The sequence below is a fragment of the Arvicola amphibius genome, chromosome 6, assembly GCF_903992535.2.
Source record: "Arvicola amphibius chromosome 6, mArvAmp1.2, whole genome shotgun sequence".
Lineage (NCBI taxonomy): Eukaryota > Metazoa > Chordata > Mammalia > Rodentia > Cricetidae > Arvicola > Arvicola amphibius.
Window position 1 is genome coordinate 34,672,108 of NC_052052.2, and position 15,528 is coordinate 34,687,635.

At 48.9% G+C, this 15,528-nt stretch overlaps 1 protein-coding gene across 2 annotated transcripts; it reads right to left on the bottom strand.

The window, feature by feature from the left end:
- Positions 1-112: 112 nt before the first annotated feature.
- Pomgnt1 (protein O-linked mannose N-acetylglucosaminyltransferase 1 (beta 1,2-)) lies at positions 113-11,297 on the bottom strand. Of its 2 annotated transcripts, none has more exons than XM_038333255.2 (22): positions 11,189-11,297; positions 10,551-10,720; positions 9,881-9,995; positions 9,638-9,756; positions 9,055-9,120; positions 8,856-8,969; positions 8,143-8,260; positions 7,857-7,955; positions 7,578-7,705; positions 7,002-7,072; positions 6,699-6,774; positions 6,454-6,537; positions 6,329-6,370; positions 6,080-6,138; positions 5,549-5,621; positions 5,343-5,471; positions 5,137-5,262; positions 2,167-2,231; positions 1,944-1,988; positions 1,392-1,527; positions 861-970; positions 113-775 (listed from the first exon to the last, which is right to left on the bottom strand). In XM_038333255.2, the coding sequence occupies exons 2-22, from the start codon at positions 10,668-10,670 to the stop codon at positions 688-690; spliced, it is 1,983 nt and encodes a 660-aa protein (XP_038189183.1). In that variant the 5' UTR covers positions 10,671-10,720; positions 11,189-11,297; the 3' UTR covers positions 113-687. The 2 variants fall into 2 exon arrangements, with proteins under 2 accessions (XP_038189183.1, XP_038189184.1); XM_038333256.2 differs by having other exon boundaries at positions 11,175-11,297.
- Between the last annotated feature and the right edge of the window lie 4,231 nt (positions 11,298-15,528).

Consider the following 15,528-nt stretch of genomic DNA (forward strand, 5'->3'; position numbering starts at 1 on the left):
AAGATAAAACTATGGCAGACAGCAAAACAACCAAAACACATCACCATCTGTCCAGATGATTCCCTCACCACCACGCTGTTCTCCCCACAAAACTACCACAAAACACACCCCAAAGGTTTTCTCCTTTTTTAATCAATGACCACCTTTATCCAGCTTTGGAAATCTGGACAAAGAGAAGGCTGAGAGGAGGCCTGGTCCGATGTCTAAGGGTCTCTGAGTGAGTCTGCCAGCACATGGACCCAACTGGGCCTATCATCAGTTGGGCACAGCAGTTTCCTGAGTATGAGCCAGTCCCACCCTCAGGGCAGCGTCCTGGTCCAGAGAGGACTAAAGGCCCCAGGTTGCACCTATTCCCAAGGCCTTCAGGACGGTCAATAAATAGGTTAGATTCTGAGCCAGGCCTGGGAGGATGGGGTGGAAAAGGGCAGGATCAGCTGCCCAGGGATCCCAAAGAGGTCCTGGGTACTCCCCTGTCCTTCTCCAACAAGGAAGTAATAAATAGACCTTAACCTCAGGAACGGGTGTTGGAGCAGGGGATCCTTCCCCTCAGAGTTAGTAATCAAATCTCATGTTAAAAACAAACCAGCCCTAACCCTACCAGCATCTACAAAATCCTACAGGAGAGGGTGACGGGCTAGCCTGCCGGGGGTACACAGTACCCAGCCCTGCAGGGTCCTGGAGGAGGCTTCACGTTTGCTCAGCGGCCCCTGGGGCTCCTTCTTCCTTTGGGGGTGGCTCCAGGAAAATAGGGGTGACTGATGGTGGCTTCTTCATTCTGAAATTTAACAGAAGAATGATACAGAGAAGAAGACATGCTTCAACCCCAGGAGGACATTTCCCAGGAAGAGGAGGAAACTCACGAGTAAGGGGAGGCTGGGACCCCCACCACCAAAAAGTGGTTCTTCTTCCGAAATAATCTCCACAGGCCCTGGTGGTTGCCACGAACATCCAGGTCCCAAATATGGAGGCACTGACAGGGAAAGAGTAGGGGAAGGAGAAGGGTCAGGAAGCTGTGGAGATGGCCCACTGAAGGTCTGGCAGCTGCCTCAATCAAGAGCAAGCATGCTCTGGAGTACGGATTTGAACAAAGGGTTAGAAGAGAGGCTCTTTCTTTGTTTTTTTGAAACAGGGTTTCTCTGTGTAGCCCTGACAATCCAGGAACTTGTTCTGTAGTCCAGGCTGACCTTAAACCTAAGAGATTCGCCTGCCTCTGCCTCCCTGAGTGTTGTATTAAAGGCGTGCATCACCACACAACAACACTTGGCCAGGAAGTGGGGGTTCTTGAGAACATGAAAAGGTCTGAGGCTGAAAACTCTACAGCAAAGTCTCTCTGCTAGTCGGGGCAATGCATGTTGGGGAGGGTACTCCTGAAGTAGTGAGCCCCTGGGCACCTTGGCAAGCTGAGTCCAGGTAGTGAAGTCATCATCTTTCTCCATTCGGATAAAGGCCACATAGGTATGGCCCTCTGTGTCTGGCAGGAAAGAGTCTTCACAAGGGTCCCTGCTGTGGTCCAGAACCTCGGCTTCACTGCATTGGGGACAGAAAAGTAAGGTCAAGACAGGAGTGGCACAGAGCACAGGGCCCTAGGCTTGGTTTAATGCTCTCTCTCTCTCCTCTTGGTTTAATGCTCTCTCTCTCTCCTCTCTCTCTCTTTTTCTCTCTCTTCTCTCTCTCTCTCCCTCCCTCCCTCTCTCCCTCCCTGCCTCCCTCCCTCCTTCCCTGCCTCCCTCCCTCTCTCTCTCCTGAAAACTTGCACCAGTCTGGCCTCAGAGATCCACCTGCCTCTGGCTCCGACCACCACCCTGACACCTTGAAATTCTTTATAATGTTTGCACTAGAGAACTCTGGTTTTCATTTTCTATAGTACCAATAACTGTGGTACTAAGAAAGCCTGTACCTGATTCCTTACTCCCTGCCAGGCATCCAGTTTCCCCAAACCATACCTGAGCAGCCTGTGAATTTCCACTTCATAAGCTTCTTTCTTCAGACTGAAGGGGAGGGAAAAATTAATCAAGTGAAGGCAAGGCCCTCAGGTTCATGGAAAGGAATGGGCAGGGCAAAGGGTCACATGGGGAAACGGCACAGCAGGGCTGACAGGAAAGAACTAGCAAAGACTGGTCCTCGAGCCTTCAGATAGCCACCCCTTGATGTACAGCCAGTCTCTACCTGTCTACATTCCTGAGCTGGACACCTGGAACCGTGTTGAACTTGTGCTTCTTGAAGTAGGCCTCCTGAAACGCAAAGGACAGAAGTCAAGGCTTTCTTAGTCTGCCACACTTGCTCAGTGACCCACCACGGACATACAAGACCCCAAAAATGAAGTACTGAGCCTGGAAAGGGCTCTCTGATTTCCTCTAGTCTCCATTTTCTTTGCACCATCTTTGACAAGCTCTTACTAACTTTAATTTGGGCTGGTCTCTTGACTTATGCTACTGACCCATTGAACTAGTCCTGTTCCCACAAGTTTTTCCCAGGCTTACTACAGAGTCTTAGAAATAAAGAAGAAAGATGGAGGAAGGAGGGTCAAGACCAGTCTCAGCTATATAGTTGAAGACAGCCTGGAATACAAGAGATCCTAGCTAAAAACAAAACAAAACAAAACAAAACAAAGCAGGGGTTAGAGAGATGGCTCAGAAGTTGAGAGCATTGACTGCTCTTCCAGAGGTCCTGAGTTCAATACCCAGCAACCGCATGGCTGCTTACAACCATCTGTAATGAGATCTAATGCCCTCTTCTGCCATGCAGGTAAACATGCAGACAGAATACTATATGTATATATAAAATCTTAAAAAAAAACTTAAAAATGCCAAAGCCACAGAGAAACCCTGTCTCGAAAAACAAAAAAAAAAAAAAAAACAAAAAAAAACAAAAACTTAAAAATGATTTATTAAAGAAACAAGAATGGGTGGTGGAGACAGAGCTTTCTGTCGGATGTAGCCAATAGCTGAGATGGGTCAGAAGGAAGGAAACTGCTGATTCAGGCTCTACTATGAATGACCTGAGGAAGCACTTGCACTTCCTTGGGAAGTAAGGCTCTTTTATTAGCTTCCTCTGGGGGTCTTGCTGTCTTCTAGGAGGTTCCAAACTAAATACACCCCTTTCAACTGGACTGTTTCAAATGCACTCTTGCTCTAACAGGAGAGTGGAAGAGAGGGGACCAGCAACATCCTGCTAACCTCAGGTTGAAACATGTCTGTCAATGCTTGCACGGACAGGAGAAGGCCCAGTGCTTAGAACAGGCATATCCTTTCTGCACCCAAGTCTAGTGGTAAGAACAGTAGTAACATACAGTACCAGCTACCAGCTACTCTAATATAAAGCTTACAGGTTTGTTTGTTTGTTTGTTTGTTTTGGTTTTTTGAGACAGGATTTCTCTGTAGCTTTGGAGCCTGTCCTGGAACTAGCTCTTGTAGACCAGGATGGCCTCAAACTCACAGAGATCTGCCTGCCTCTGCCTCCCAAGTGCCGGGATTAAAGGCGTGTGCCACCACCACCCAGCAAAGTTATAGTTTTTAACATATGCATTTTACAAACATTAACTCATTTAAACTTCATAATGAGGGCTGGAGAGATAGCTCAGAGGTTAAGAGCACTGGCTGCTCTTCCAGAGGTCCAGAGTTCAATTCCCAGCAACCACATGGTGGCTCACAACCATCTGTACTGAGATCTGGCACCCTCCTCTGGCGTGCGGGCATACATCGAGGCAGAATGTTGTATACATAATAAATAAATCTTTAAAAAAATAAAATAAACTTCATAATGAGGCTGGAGAGATGGCTCAGTGGTTAAGAGTTGCTGCTCTCTTATAGAGATCCCTGGGTTCTCAGTACCCAGATGATGGTTTACAATCATCTATAACTCTAGTCCCAGGAGACCTAGTGCCCTCTTCTAGATACCTCAGCTATCAGGCATGAACATGATACATATACATACAGCAGGTAAAACACTCATATACAGAAAATAATTTTTTTTTAATTCAGGGGCTGGAGAAGACTCTGTGATTAAGAGCACTTGATATGTGCGGTGGTGGTACACGCCTTTAATCCCAGCACTCGGGAGGCAGAAGCAGGCAGATCTCTGTGAGTTCGAGGCCAGCCTGGTCTACAAGAGCTAGTTCCAGGACAGGCTCCAAAGCTACAGAAGAACCCAAGAAGCACCTAGCACCAACGTGGTGACTCACAAGCATCCAGTTCCAGGGAATCCAATACTGCCTTCTGATTTTCTCAGGTACCAGGCACACATCGTGCACTTACTACACAAATGCAAAACACTCAAGACACATAAAATAAATAAATCTATATTGCTTATTTTTTATTTTGGTTTTTCAAGGCAGGGTTCTTTGTGTAACCTTGGTTGTCCGCACTGTAGACCAGGCTTATCTCAAACTCTGAGATCCACCTGCCTCTGCCTCAAGAATGCTGGGATTAAAGGCATGCACCTGATCACCATCAACAGACTAACTTTTTTTTTCTTATTTCAGATCAAGCCTCATAACAAGAGAAGTAGGTTTTTTCTGGGTTTTTGACTGTTTATCTTTTTTTGCAGGGAGAGGAATACGGGTATTACACTGTAGCCTCAAACTCATGAGAAGCCCACTGACTCAGCATCCTAAGTACTGGGATTAGGCTCAGTCAGTAGTCTTGCTATTGTTTTTATTTTCTGAGGATCTTTATTATGTAGTCCAAATGGCCTCAAACTAATGTCCTTCCTGCCTTAGCCTCTCAAGTGCTGGGATCACAAGGCTCATGATCTATGTTTGGCCCTTGGGAGGTAGTATTTTTTTAAACATATTTATTTATGTGTATGGATGTTTTGCCTGCCTGTATGACTATGCACCACCATGTATGTGCAGTGCCCACAGAGGAGGGTTTCAGATCCTCTAGGACTGGAGCTACAGATGGTTGTGAGCCACCACGAGAGTGCTGGGAATTGAATCTAGGTCTTTCAGAAGAGCAGTCAGTGATCTTAACCGCTGAGACATCTCTCTAGCCCCACAGAGGTAGCATTTTTACCTTCATCTTCCAGATAGAGAAACTGGCAAAAACAGAACAGTAACAGACATGGCTAGTGAGTGCCATGGGACTAGGCTCCAGAACCCATGTCCTTGACCACTGAGTCATACAGTACCCAACTCACGTGGAAGTAGCCATTCATGTTGAGGCCCACGATGCCAAAGTGATAGGATCGGGAAACATCAGGGATGATGCACTCTCGGCCCCGGCGCTGCTCTGGCATCCGCATCCACATGTCCCAGTCCCACAGCTGGGATCACAGAATGTTATGAAGGCTAGAGGTTTGGAGTTGAAGGGATTCCAGCCCACTCATCCTATCCTGCTGGGTACCTTTTCTGGTGTGGGCCACTTGGGCTCAAGCTCCTCCTTGTATAAAGATTTCCGAAGCACCCATCCCAAGCCAGGCATGGTCTCCACACGATACAGTAGTGCTGGATCCTCAGCTGTGTGTTCATACCCCTAAGAACAGGGGGTGTCAGTAGCTCCAAGCTTTGACAGACTCCCATGCTGACTAAGTCCCTGGCCACCCAGCCTACCTGGTCATTCCAAGCAGAGATGCAGTACAGGCTGTCATCTTCCTCCAGCAGGTGGATGGACTGGCTCAGGAAACTGAGAGCCAAAGGTCAACAGCTCAGAGTGGCAACCCAGATCCACCGTGATGCTGGGAGGGCAGAGCTGATAGTCCCATTGTCTCTACCTCTTCTACTGTCTGTGTAAGCCCAGCACATGCTCCTAACCATGCAAGCTCTCCCCCAACTTTTTTTTTTTTGTTTTTTAGTTTTTTGTTTTTTGTTTTTCGAGACAGGTTTCCCTGTAGTTTCTAGAGCCTGTCCTGGAACTAGCTCTTGGAGACCAGGCTGGCCTCGAACTCAGAGATCCGCCTGCCTCTGCCTCCCGAGTGCTGGGATTAAAGGCGTGCACCACCACCGCCCGGCTTCTCCCCCAACTTTTGAACTCACTTGAAGCTGCCCAAGACACCTCATAATATCCTTCCCTGAAGACCCCAGTAAAGTGCAGAAGTCCCATGTGGCTTATAAGCACTTCAATTGGTGGGCTACCCCTGTCACCTGAAGAAATCCACAGAGATGTCCAGGTCCTCTTCCAGAACCACGGCAAACTTCGCCTCCTACAGAGATAGCAGGGAACATCATGGTTACAAGGAGGTCGCTCTCATCCCTCGGCTTTCTTTCTCCAACCCTCACGCTCAGGAATTTCTCTGCTCCCCCATCAGATCAGAAGTGCAAGGCCAGGTAAGGGAAGAGTTTTCTCCATAACATAATTTCTCTCCACAGACCCAAGGTATCTGTGGTACTCACCGGAAACAGGTTGAAAGTGGCAGTGAGGCTGGCCTTGTAGTGCTGGGTGGGGAATTGGGCACGTTAAGATTTGAGGCAGAGCATGGGACCAGGTTTCTGCCCCTTACACCCTTGCTGAGGAATACCTGAGACACACGGGCGTTCTTGATGCTAATAGGAGTGTGCTGGATGCCCCTCAGGCCAAACAGCGCCACCACATCCATGGGCTCCTGGAGATGGGGACACTGGTCATCACATGCATGACCTCGACACCTCTACAGGTCCCAACAGGTGGAACCTCTCATATTTCCCCGCCCTTGCCAACCCTCAGTGATCGCGGCTGCTCCGTACCCATCACTCTGTGTCCTGCTCTGCCCTCAGCCCCACTCACCTCATAGTAGCCGTCAATGAAGACCGTTATCATCTGCGGAGATACCCCTTGGGCTGAGAGCAGAGAGCGCAGCATTCTGGGGAGCACGGAAAAGTAGATTAGTGCTGCTCTGTCCTCTCAACTGACCACTCCCATGTTCATAAGCTGGCTCCTGTGTCCCGTGTCTACCCATATCCAACAGGCCTAGCATCTGCCACTTTCTGCCTCCTGTAAGAGTTCCTTGTACAGGAAGGCAAGCTAAGCACCCACCCACTTCCTGAGCATCCCCATTCAGTGCTGGATACAGTCCACTTCCAGGCTCACCTGTACAGGTAATTGGGCCGGTTCCCTGCAATGACAGCCACAGGCACATTGAGGACCTTATTGTCTGGAAGCTGTGTAAGAAACTGCTTTTAGCTTCCCTTACTCCCCCTTCCAACTGGGATCTCCATTTACAGACGACTTCTCAGGTGCAGTTAAAAGGCCTCAGGAACAGGCACGGAGGGACCAAGGGTCTTCCTTGTTCTTTTTTTTTTGTTTGTTTTGTTTTTTTGAGATAGGGTTTCTCTGTATAGCTTTGGAGCCTGTCCTGGAACTTGCTCTGTAGACCAGGCTAGTCTCGAACTCACAGAGATCCACCTGCTTCTGCCTCCTGAGTGCTGGGATTAAAGGCATGTGCCGCTGCCACCACCACCCGGTTCCTTGTTCTTGTCTTTACACACATACAATCCAACTCAGCCCTGGTAACAGGGCCTGCCCCACCCCCAACCTCTGTTCAGAGTTCAGCATGCATACATCCTGAGCTCCTACCAGGTCAAGGTAGACAAAACCTAAGCTCTGAATCGTTCCTAGGGCCCTTTGCTAAACTGTGAAGGAGTCTACGGCTTTGGCCCCACTTACTGGGTCAGGGCTGAACTCAATAGGTGTTGGGTCCTTGCAGCTGCACACACTCCCATAGCCCTCCACTTTGCTGCAGAAGCGCCTGCGGCGGCGGTTCAACTCTGTGTCTGACCAGTGACACTCGGCCTCTGAGGGAGGGAGGAAATCGATGAAGGCAGCAGGCCAGCTAGATTAGGGAAGCCCCAGGCACACAGTCAAGGAAACACAGCCTCACAGAGGATCCAAATGCCCATTCTCCGCTCAAGCCTTGCCCCAGAGCCTGGCCCCCACTGACCCCACCTTCTGCCGAGCTCAGTGGCACATCTGTCTTCAGCAGGACCGGGTCACCCCAAGAGGAGAGGGCAGGAGATTTAGAATGTTTCTCGCCAAGTACAGGACCTGGCCGAAGGCAGGAATGAGGAAAGATGAAGGCCCAGACGGGAGCACGGGGCTTCTTCCCAGTTCTGCCCACTTTCTCCCGACGTCTTACACCTGACTCCTATTTGCCCCACCCCGCACCATCCAATCTCTTATCATTCCGCTCCTCCCTTGATACTACAGGGTGGGTAGTCCTTAGTGCCCAAACCTCCTTTTCGTCCCACGAAGGCCCAAGTGTCTCTCCAGCCAAGGGCAGGGCCTGCCTGGCTTCCCAGGCTCCGCAGCAGAGCCTTCGCTGTATCTTTGAGGTGGAAGGAGCCCTCATCCTGGAGGACCAAAAGAGACAGCCACCATGATTTGTGTGGGTCCCAGAGATCCGGCCTTATGTAGTACTGGCTGTTTCATGCTCTACACAGAAACCCTTTTCCTTAAGCTGGCTCATTGGGTGACTCCAACAATACTCTTTAGTTACTGTCATTCCAGAAGTTTCTACCAAGGATGTTTTCCCTCCAGACAACCACCAGGCTTACTCCTCTCTCCCTCCAGTTCTCTGCTTATATACTATGTTCTCTTCCTAAAATGCAGCCATGACATTCTGCCTTTTTATTTTCTTCTTCTCTTGTCCCTTCCTGACGCTATAGGCTGGGATGACTGTCCTATTGCTACCACTGGGATGTGAGCTCCAGGGAGGTAGGAATTCTATCTGCTTCCTACTGTATCTTCAGCAACCAGTGTAGTACCTGGCATACGGCAGGGGCTCAGTAAAAAACAAACAACACCCTCCTGCCTCCCCTAAATAATAATGACCCAACCAAGGCTTGGACTAGAACCTGAATTACCCTTCTCCAGAACTTCTTCCCATTCTCTTGAGCAAAGCCAGAGCTAGGGGCATGGAGAACAGAGCCAGGGGGACTCACTGACCTTAACAGTGCAGATCAACACACGGCCGGGCGCCACCATGTTGAGGAACAGCACCATGGCCTCATCCTCATGAGGAGAGTATGTGTCAAATACACGCTTTGCCATCACATGACCCTGGCGGGGGCAAACCTCTTATGAGACAGTGTTACCAGTAAGGAAGAGTCCAGCTTCAGCTCTGGGTTTCCCATCCCAAGCTCACCGTGGCCTGGTTGAGGACAATGACATGGATGCCCCGGCCCTGCTCTCGAGCCTCATCCTCTAGCACCTACACAGCAGTAGAAACAAAATCCAGCTAGTCACCCTGGCATTCATGGTGACTCTGTCTTACAAGCAAGAAACATTCCAGCCTGCCTGGCCTGCCACCGTTTACAGTTCTAACTCAGACTGAAGGCCAGGCGCCTCTCCCAGAAAGCCCCCACGGTACCCTCATCAGAAAAGAGCACGTCTTTAACACTTCCGTGGCACCCAGAGTCCTGGACTGTCTCTGCTTAACTCTGGAGATCCCATAATCCTCTGCCAGTAAGGCTCTCCAGGAAGAGCAAGTCCCATTACCTCTAGAGCTCCACGTACCTGGGGCAAGGCTGAAGCCAAAGAGACTACGAAGTGGTTACATAATAAGTAAACTGGGGAATTAGTGGCCTGCTGAAACTCTTGATCACTTGGAGACTCTGCCACACAGGCATTCCATTTACCTTTCACTTAATCCTAACAAGCAGAAACCATCAGCCAGACAGGGCTTCAGGGCCCAGTCCGCAGCGGACTGAAGATGCCGGTCCACTCACCGTGGTGCCGTCCACTGCCACATAGACTTTGCTTCTACTTGAGTACACTTCCACATCCAGGACACGCCGGGGACTGCTGCCTCTGCGCCGAGGGGACTCCAAGTGTCCTAGGGCCTCATCTGGAGAGGGAGTCAGCGTAACAGGCATAGGTAAGGTCTCACTAGCAGTCGAACCCTGTAGGATCTGCACGCCCCTCTGCCATGAGACCCCAGGACCCCCACCCCATCCGCAGCCGACCCCCACCATAGTCTTGCTCTGGTTCCGGGTCTTCATTGGCTTCGTTGATCGCTCTCCGAGTGTCCAGGATCAACTTGATGTTGACAATGACAGTCACCAGCAGGAAAAGCACAGCCCCTGTCTGAGTGGAAAGATGGGGTGACTGAGGCACACCCCATCCAGATCATAGAGGTTTTCTGAAACTTTGACCCTAGCTGTAGAGGACACAGGGATAAAGAACCTGGGACCCGTCTCTCTTCTTCCTGGTTCTCAATCAGGACACAGGTTTGCAGGCATCTCCTGAAGAACTTTCCCATCAGGGCCCTCTTACCCAGAGCTCTTGTAATTTTCCATTTGAGTCCTTGTCTTCCTTGCTCCCCTCCATAACTAGTTCCGAGAGATGGGTTTAGGACCCAAGAACCACAGTGGAGAATCAGAAGACACTGAACCTGGGCCACACTGCCTGACGGTTGTGTGTCAGGGGCAAAGCCTTCCTGACAGACTTGTTGTTTCTACTGGATACCTAGGTCAGATTTGGGTTCTGATTCCAGAATCCTGGGTCTTAACCACTGCCTGAGAAGGATGTGACATACAGAGGTTTCCGCTCTTGGAATCTGCTGCCCCTTCCTGATGGCCAAGGTCTATACTAGGGTCAAGTTAGGAAGCCAGCTTTCCTAACATGCGGGACCTCATTTACCTGACAGAATCTCCGCAGGGCCCGGTGGTTTGTCAGTTTATACTTCCAGGTAAGATACCAACTCCGTTTCTTCCTAGCCCCAAAGGGCTTGATGAGGGGACTAGGCTTCCAGTCATCCATACTGGATTAGGGAGTCACCCCTGTCCCGGCCAGTCCATGACTTCAGGAATCTAAGGGGACCGTAGAGTCACATGGAGTAAGACGCTTCTTCCAAAGCCTAATGCCTTCTGGAGGGATGAGGAGTTCTTAGCAACACTTCTCTCAGCAAACTGCTGAGCTGTGTGACCTAGGCAACGTGGCTCAATTTCTCTGGGTCTGACCAGAAAATCTTTTAGAGGAACTGGATCACCTGAAAATTCCCTGGGGCTGGAGGAACTAAGTCCAGGCTAAGGGCCTCAGAGGTGCAGGCCAGAAACTCAACTCTCCTGATTCACCAGTCCTTACAAGGAGCAAATCCCAGTTCTTTTCAGTCCCGGGGTGGACCAGTTTACAGCGACCTCCAGCACCCTAATCCTCCACCCTCGCCCCATCCCATCTGGCTCAGCTCCTCTCCTCCCAGGGTTCAGGGACGCCGGAAGGTTCGGAAAACCCACCCAGCCCGCACCGGCCCTCTGGCACCCGCACCGAGAGGCACTCACGGCTCAGGGGCCCCGGGCCCCACTCGGGCCCGCACAGCTCGGCCCCGCGCGCCACGGCCTCCGCGGCCTCCGCCTCCTCCATGCCGCTCGCGCCCCGCCCCGGCCCAGCCGGCCCGCCCCGCTGCTTCCGCCGCCGCCGCCGCGGGGTGAGAGGGCGTCGGGCGGCGCTTAGGGCGGCGGCCACGGCCGGCGTCTGCGGCGTGCGAGAAGTTCCCTCTTGCACTGCCTCTCCAGCAGGGTAGCAGCCGGGCGCCAGTGGGTCTCGGGCGAGAGCAGATCCCCGCACCGCGGAGTCGTGAGCGAGCGGCTTCCCGGGGCTTCGGGCCAGTTCCCTGGGCGCTTTGGGATTAGTGGGCTGCAGCATGAGGCCTGCACGGCCCAGCCCTGCAAGGATGCTTCCAGGCTGAGGAGGAGGAGAGGACTAAAAACCTGCTCCACTACTGTTCTGTGCGCTTATGTTACCACGGTTCCATAAACCATGAATGATAGGCGCTGTAATTATCCAAATATTTTTGGGTTTTTTTTGTTTGTTTTTCGTTTTTGCTTTTTTGTTTTGTTTTTTGTTTTCGAGACAGGGTTTCTTTGTGTTTCCCTTGCTGTCCCTGGAACTCACTCCGTTGACAGGAGATTCTCCTGCCTCTGCCTCCTGAGTGCTGGGATTAAAGATTTGGCGCCGCTACCGTCCGATTCTTTAAAAAACAAACAAATAAAAAACCCTAAAAATTATTTGTAATTATGTGAATGTGTGTGCTCCTTGTGGAGACCAGAGCTACTACTATTTGATAGCCCTGGAGCAGGAGTTAAAGTTGTGAGCTTGCCTGTCAAGCTGTGAAGGTAACTGCCTCTGGAAGAGCAGCAAGTGTGCTTACCCATGGAGCCATCTCCAACTACTGAGTAGTCCTTTTTTGAGGGAGCAGGAGGTTGAGACAGAGTCTTCCATATTGCCCTGGTTGTCCTGGAACTCCCTATGTGTAAACCAGGCCGGACTTGAGCTCACAGAGGTCCATCTGTGTTACAGAACATTCCTTTACACTGTGAAGATGTGCCATTGTGGCTGGTCTAATAAAGAGCTGAATGGCCATTAGCTAGGCAGGAAGAGGATAGGCAGGACTTCTGAGGGCAGGAAGGACTCAGAGAAAAAAAGGCAGAGTCACCAGCCAAATGTGGAGGAAGCAGGATGGGCAGTTCAGAGTAAAGGTTTCTCAGCACCCACATGGCAGTCCATACCTGTCAGTAACTCCAGTTCCAGGACTTCAGACATGCATGCAGGCAAAAACCAATTAACATTAAATAAAAATAAATTATCAAAAAATATGGGTTAATAAGAACTCGTTAGGAATAAGCCTAAGCTAAGTCAGAGTTTTCAAAATGATAAGACTCTGTATTGTATTTGGGAGCTGGCTGGGGAGACAGAAAGACTCATTACACACCTGCCTCTGCCTCTCAAGTACTGGAATAAAGGAATGCACCCACTTGCCCAGTAAGACTTGATTTTTTTTTGGACTCTCCAAATTCCACCTGCCTCCTGCATGGAGGGATGGTATCTTTCAACATGCTAACAGTGTTTGTCAGGTTGGTATGATGTTGTACCTTCACTCCTACAGAGGTGAGGGAAGAAGAATCTTCAGTTTGAGTCAAGTCGGTTTTCATAACAAGATGCTAAGCACTTCTGCACTTCCAGCATTCAGGAGGCTGAGGCAGGAGGATTGCTGTAAATTCCAGGTCAACTTGGTCTACAAAGTGAGTTCCAGGACAGCCAAGATTATAAAGTGAAACCTGCTCTCAGAAACAAAATAAGTTTGTTTGTTTTTTATTTAAAAACAAGCAAGCAGAAGTTTTCTCACCAGTTTCTGACCCTTTTCTGTTCTCATTTATTCTTCATAGGCGATCTTATCCACTCATGATCTCTATTATTGTCCTGTTATGAACTAATCTTTTTGTACACTGTCAAGATGTGTCTTTACCAAGACGCCTTCTGATTGGTTTAATAGAAGGTCGACTGATCAATAGCTAGGCAGGAAGAGGTTAGGTGAGAGAGCCAAATTAAGAGGACGCTGGGAATAAAGGCGGAGTCTCAGGAGTTGCCAGCCAGAACTGGAGGAAGCCCGAAAGCAACAGGGGCAGAATTTTTAAAATTGATTATTTTAAGTTATAAGAGCTAGTGGGACAAGCCAGAGCTATTGGCCAAGCTTTTGTAATTAATAATGAGTCTTTGTGTGGTTATTTGGGTGCTAGCGATCCCAACAAGAAATTCCACTTACATTGTCCCATGTCTCAAACTCACAAGTGCAGTCCTCCTTTCTCTCCTGAGCTTTAGGCTCCCATGTCTACCTGCCTGCTGCATCTCTCCATAGAACCCACAGTCCCACAGCTACTGTACTGGTCATAGCCATTTGTTCTCAGATTCTTCTAGGTTCCCTTGTTTGGTAAATTGCATCAGTCCATATAGCTGGGACTCACCTTATCTTTTTCCAGTGATATTAGTTGAAATCAACTTTCATGATAGTTGAAATAATTTGGTTTTTTTAACTATTAAATACCATTTGAAATGAATGAATTATTCAGTTACCCAATTCTTTCTTTCACTGTGTCTGTTATGATCAAATTCTCTCTAACAAGCCACTTCAGGTACTTTCAGTTTTTTGTTTGTTTGTTTGTTTTGTTTTGTTTTTTGGTCTCTAGCTAGTCTCCTTGACTCAGAGTTTTACTTCTCCAGTTTTCCTTGCTCCTTGAAAAGTCCAGAATAAGGTGGGGCAGTGGCTGTGCAGACCTTTAATACCAGAATTTGGGAAGTAGAGGCTGGTAAGTCTCTGAGTTCAAGGCCAGCCTGGTTTACAGAGTAAAATCCAGGATAGCCAACGTCACACAAAGAGGAACCCTGAGAGCTCAAATATCATCTCCATATAAAAGCAAAAAGCAGAGAGAACTAACTGGGAATGACTTGGCCATTTTGAAATCCTAAGGCTGACCCCCAATGACACACCTCCTTCGAGGCCACACCTCTTAATCCTTCCCAAATACTTCCACTAATTGAGAACCAATATTTCAAATATATGAACCTATGGGGATCATTCTTATTTAAGCCACCACAAAAAACCATGGGTCAAGTAATACTAAGGATAGGTGAGTTATGATGGTATATACCTGTGATTCCCGACACTTGGGAGTGACAGGCAGGATCAAGTTCAAGGTCCTCCTTAGCTACAGAACCTGGGCCATATGAGACTGTGTCTCAAAGAAAAACAAAGAAAACAAGTCCATATATTTGACCCTGGTTTAGTGGCATAGGCAGATGGATCATTGAGTTCAAGGCCCGTCAAGTGACCCTGCCTCAAAAAGAAATCCATATATTCATTGGAAGTCAGAATATAATACTTAAATTTAGCTAAATGGGGTTGCACACCTTTGATCCCAGTGCTTGGGGGACAGAGGCAGGCAGATTTCTGAGTTTGAGGCCAGCCTGGTCTGCAGAGTGAGTTGTAGGACAGCCAGTGATACACAATACACAGAGAAACCCAGTCTTGGAAAACTAAAACCAAAATAATAATAATAAACAAATTTAGAATGAGTGGTAGAAGATAGTTTAGAATTATGGATGGTTGAACCTGAGAGATGGCTTAGCAGTTAAGAGTACAAATTGCTCTTACAGTAGGCCCTGAATTCAACTCTAGGGCATCCAAGGCCCTCTTCTGACCTGGGTGGGGGGGAATCTGTACTCATGTGTATATTTCCACACAAAGACACATACGTGTAGTAAATTAATAAGTAGAATCTAGAATGATGAGTAGTTAAGCACACACACACTACAAACAACAACAAACTGAGAGTAGGCTGCCTTTGGGAAGTGGGCCCCCAGGTCTGAAAGAGCAGAGGGAAGAGGCTCATTCCATTGTAAATCTTCCTGGGATGCTGGGACAAAACAGGTTTTCATGGCCACTCCTTACCTGTAGAGTTAAGTCCAAACAGCTTAGAAATATACCCTTGTTATTCAGTGTGGTCCTCAGAGCAAGAGCATGGCCATCCCCTGTATCATCTAAGAAATGCGGACTCTTGGGGCTGGAGATGGCTCAGCAGGTAATAAATAACACATAACCGCTCTGAGAGAGGACCTGGGTTCAGTTCCCAGCACCCATTTTGCACAGCTCACAACTGCTAAATCCAGTTTCCAGGGATCTGATGCCCTGCTGTGGCCTCTAGGCACCTGTACTCATGTGCGCATACCCTCAACTTACGCGAACATGTACATGTAAATAAAATAGAAAATAAATCTTTGAAGAGGACTTTAATCCCTGTACTGTTGAGGCAGTGGTAAGTGGATCTCTGTGAGTTTCAAGGCCGCC

Excerpts from the sequence above, each read along its gene's own strand:
- Pomgnt1 (XM_038333255.2), bottom strand. The coding sequence starts at position 10,670 with ATGGATGACTGGAAGCCTAGTCCCCTCATCAAGCCCTTTGGGGCTAGG. Across the intron at positions 9,757-9,880 it reads GGAACCAGAGCAAGACTATG|ATGAGGCCCTAGGACACTTG; the intron begins GTGGGGGTCGGC and ends CTCCCTCTCCAG. Across the intron at positions 1,528-1,943 it reads GAAATTCACAGGCTGCTCAG|TGAAGCCGAGGTTCTGGACC; the intron begins GTATGGTTTGGG and ends TCCCCAATGCAG.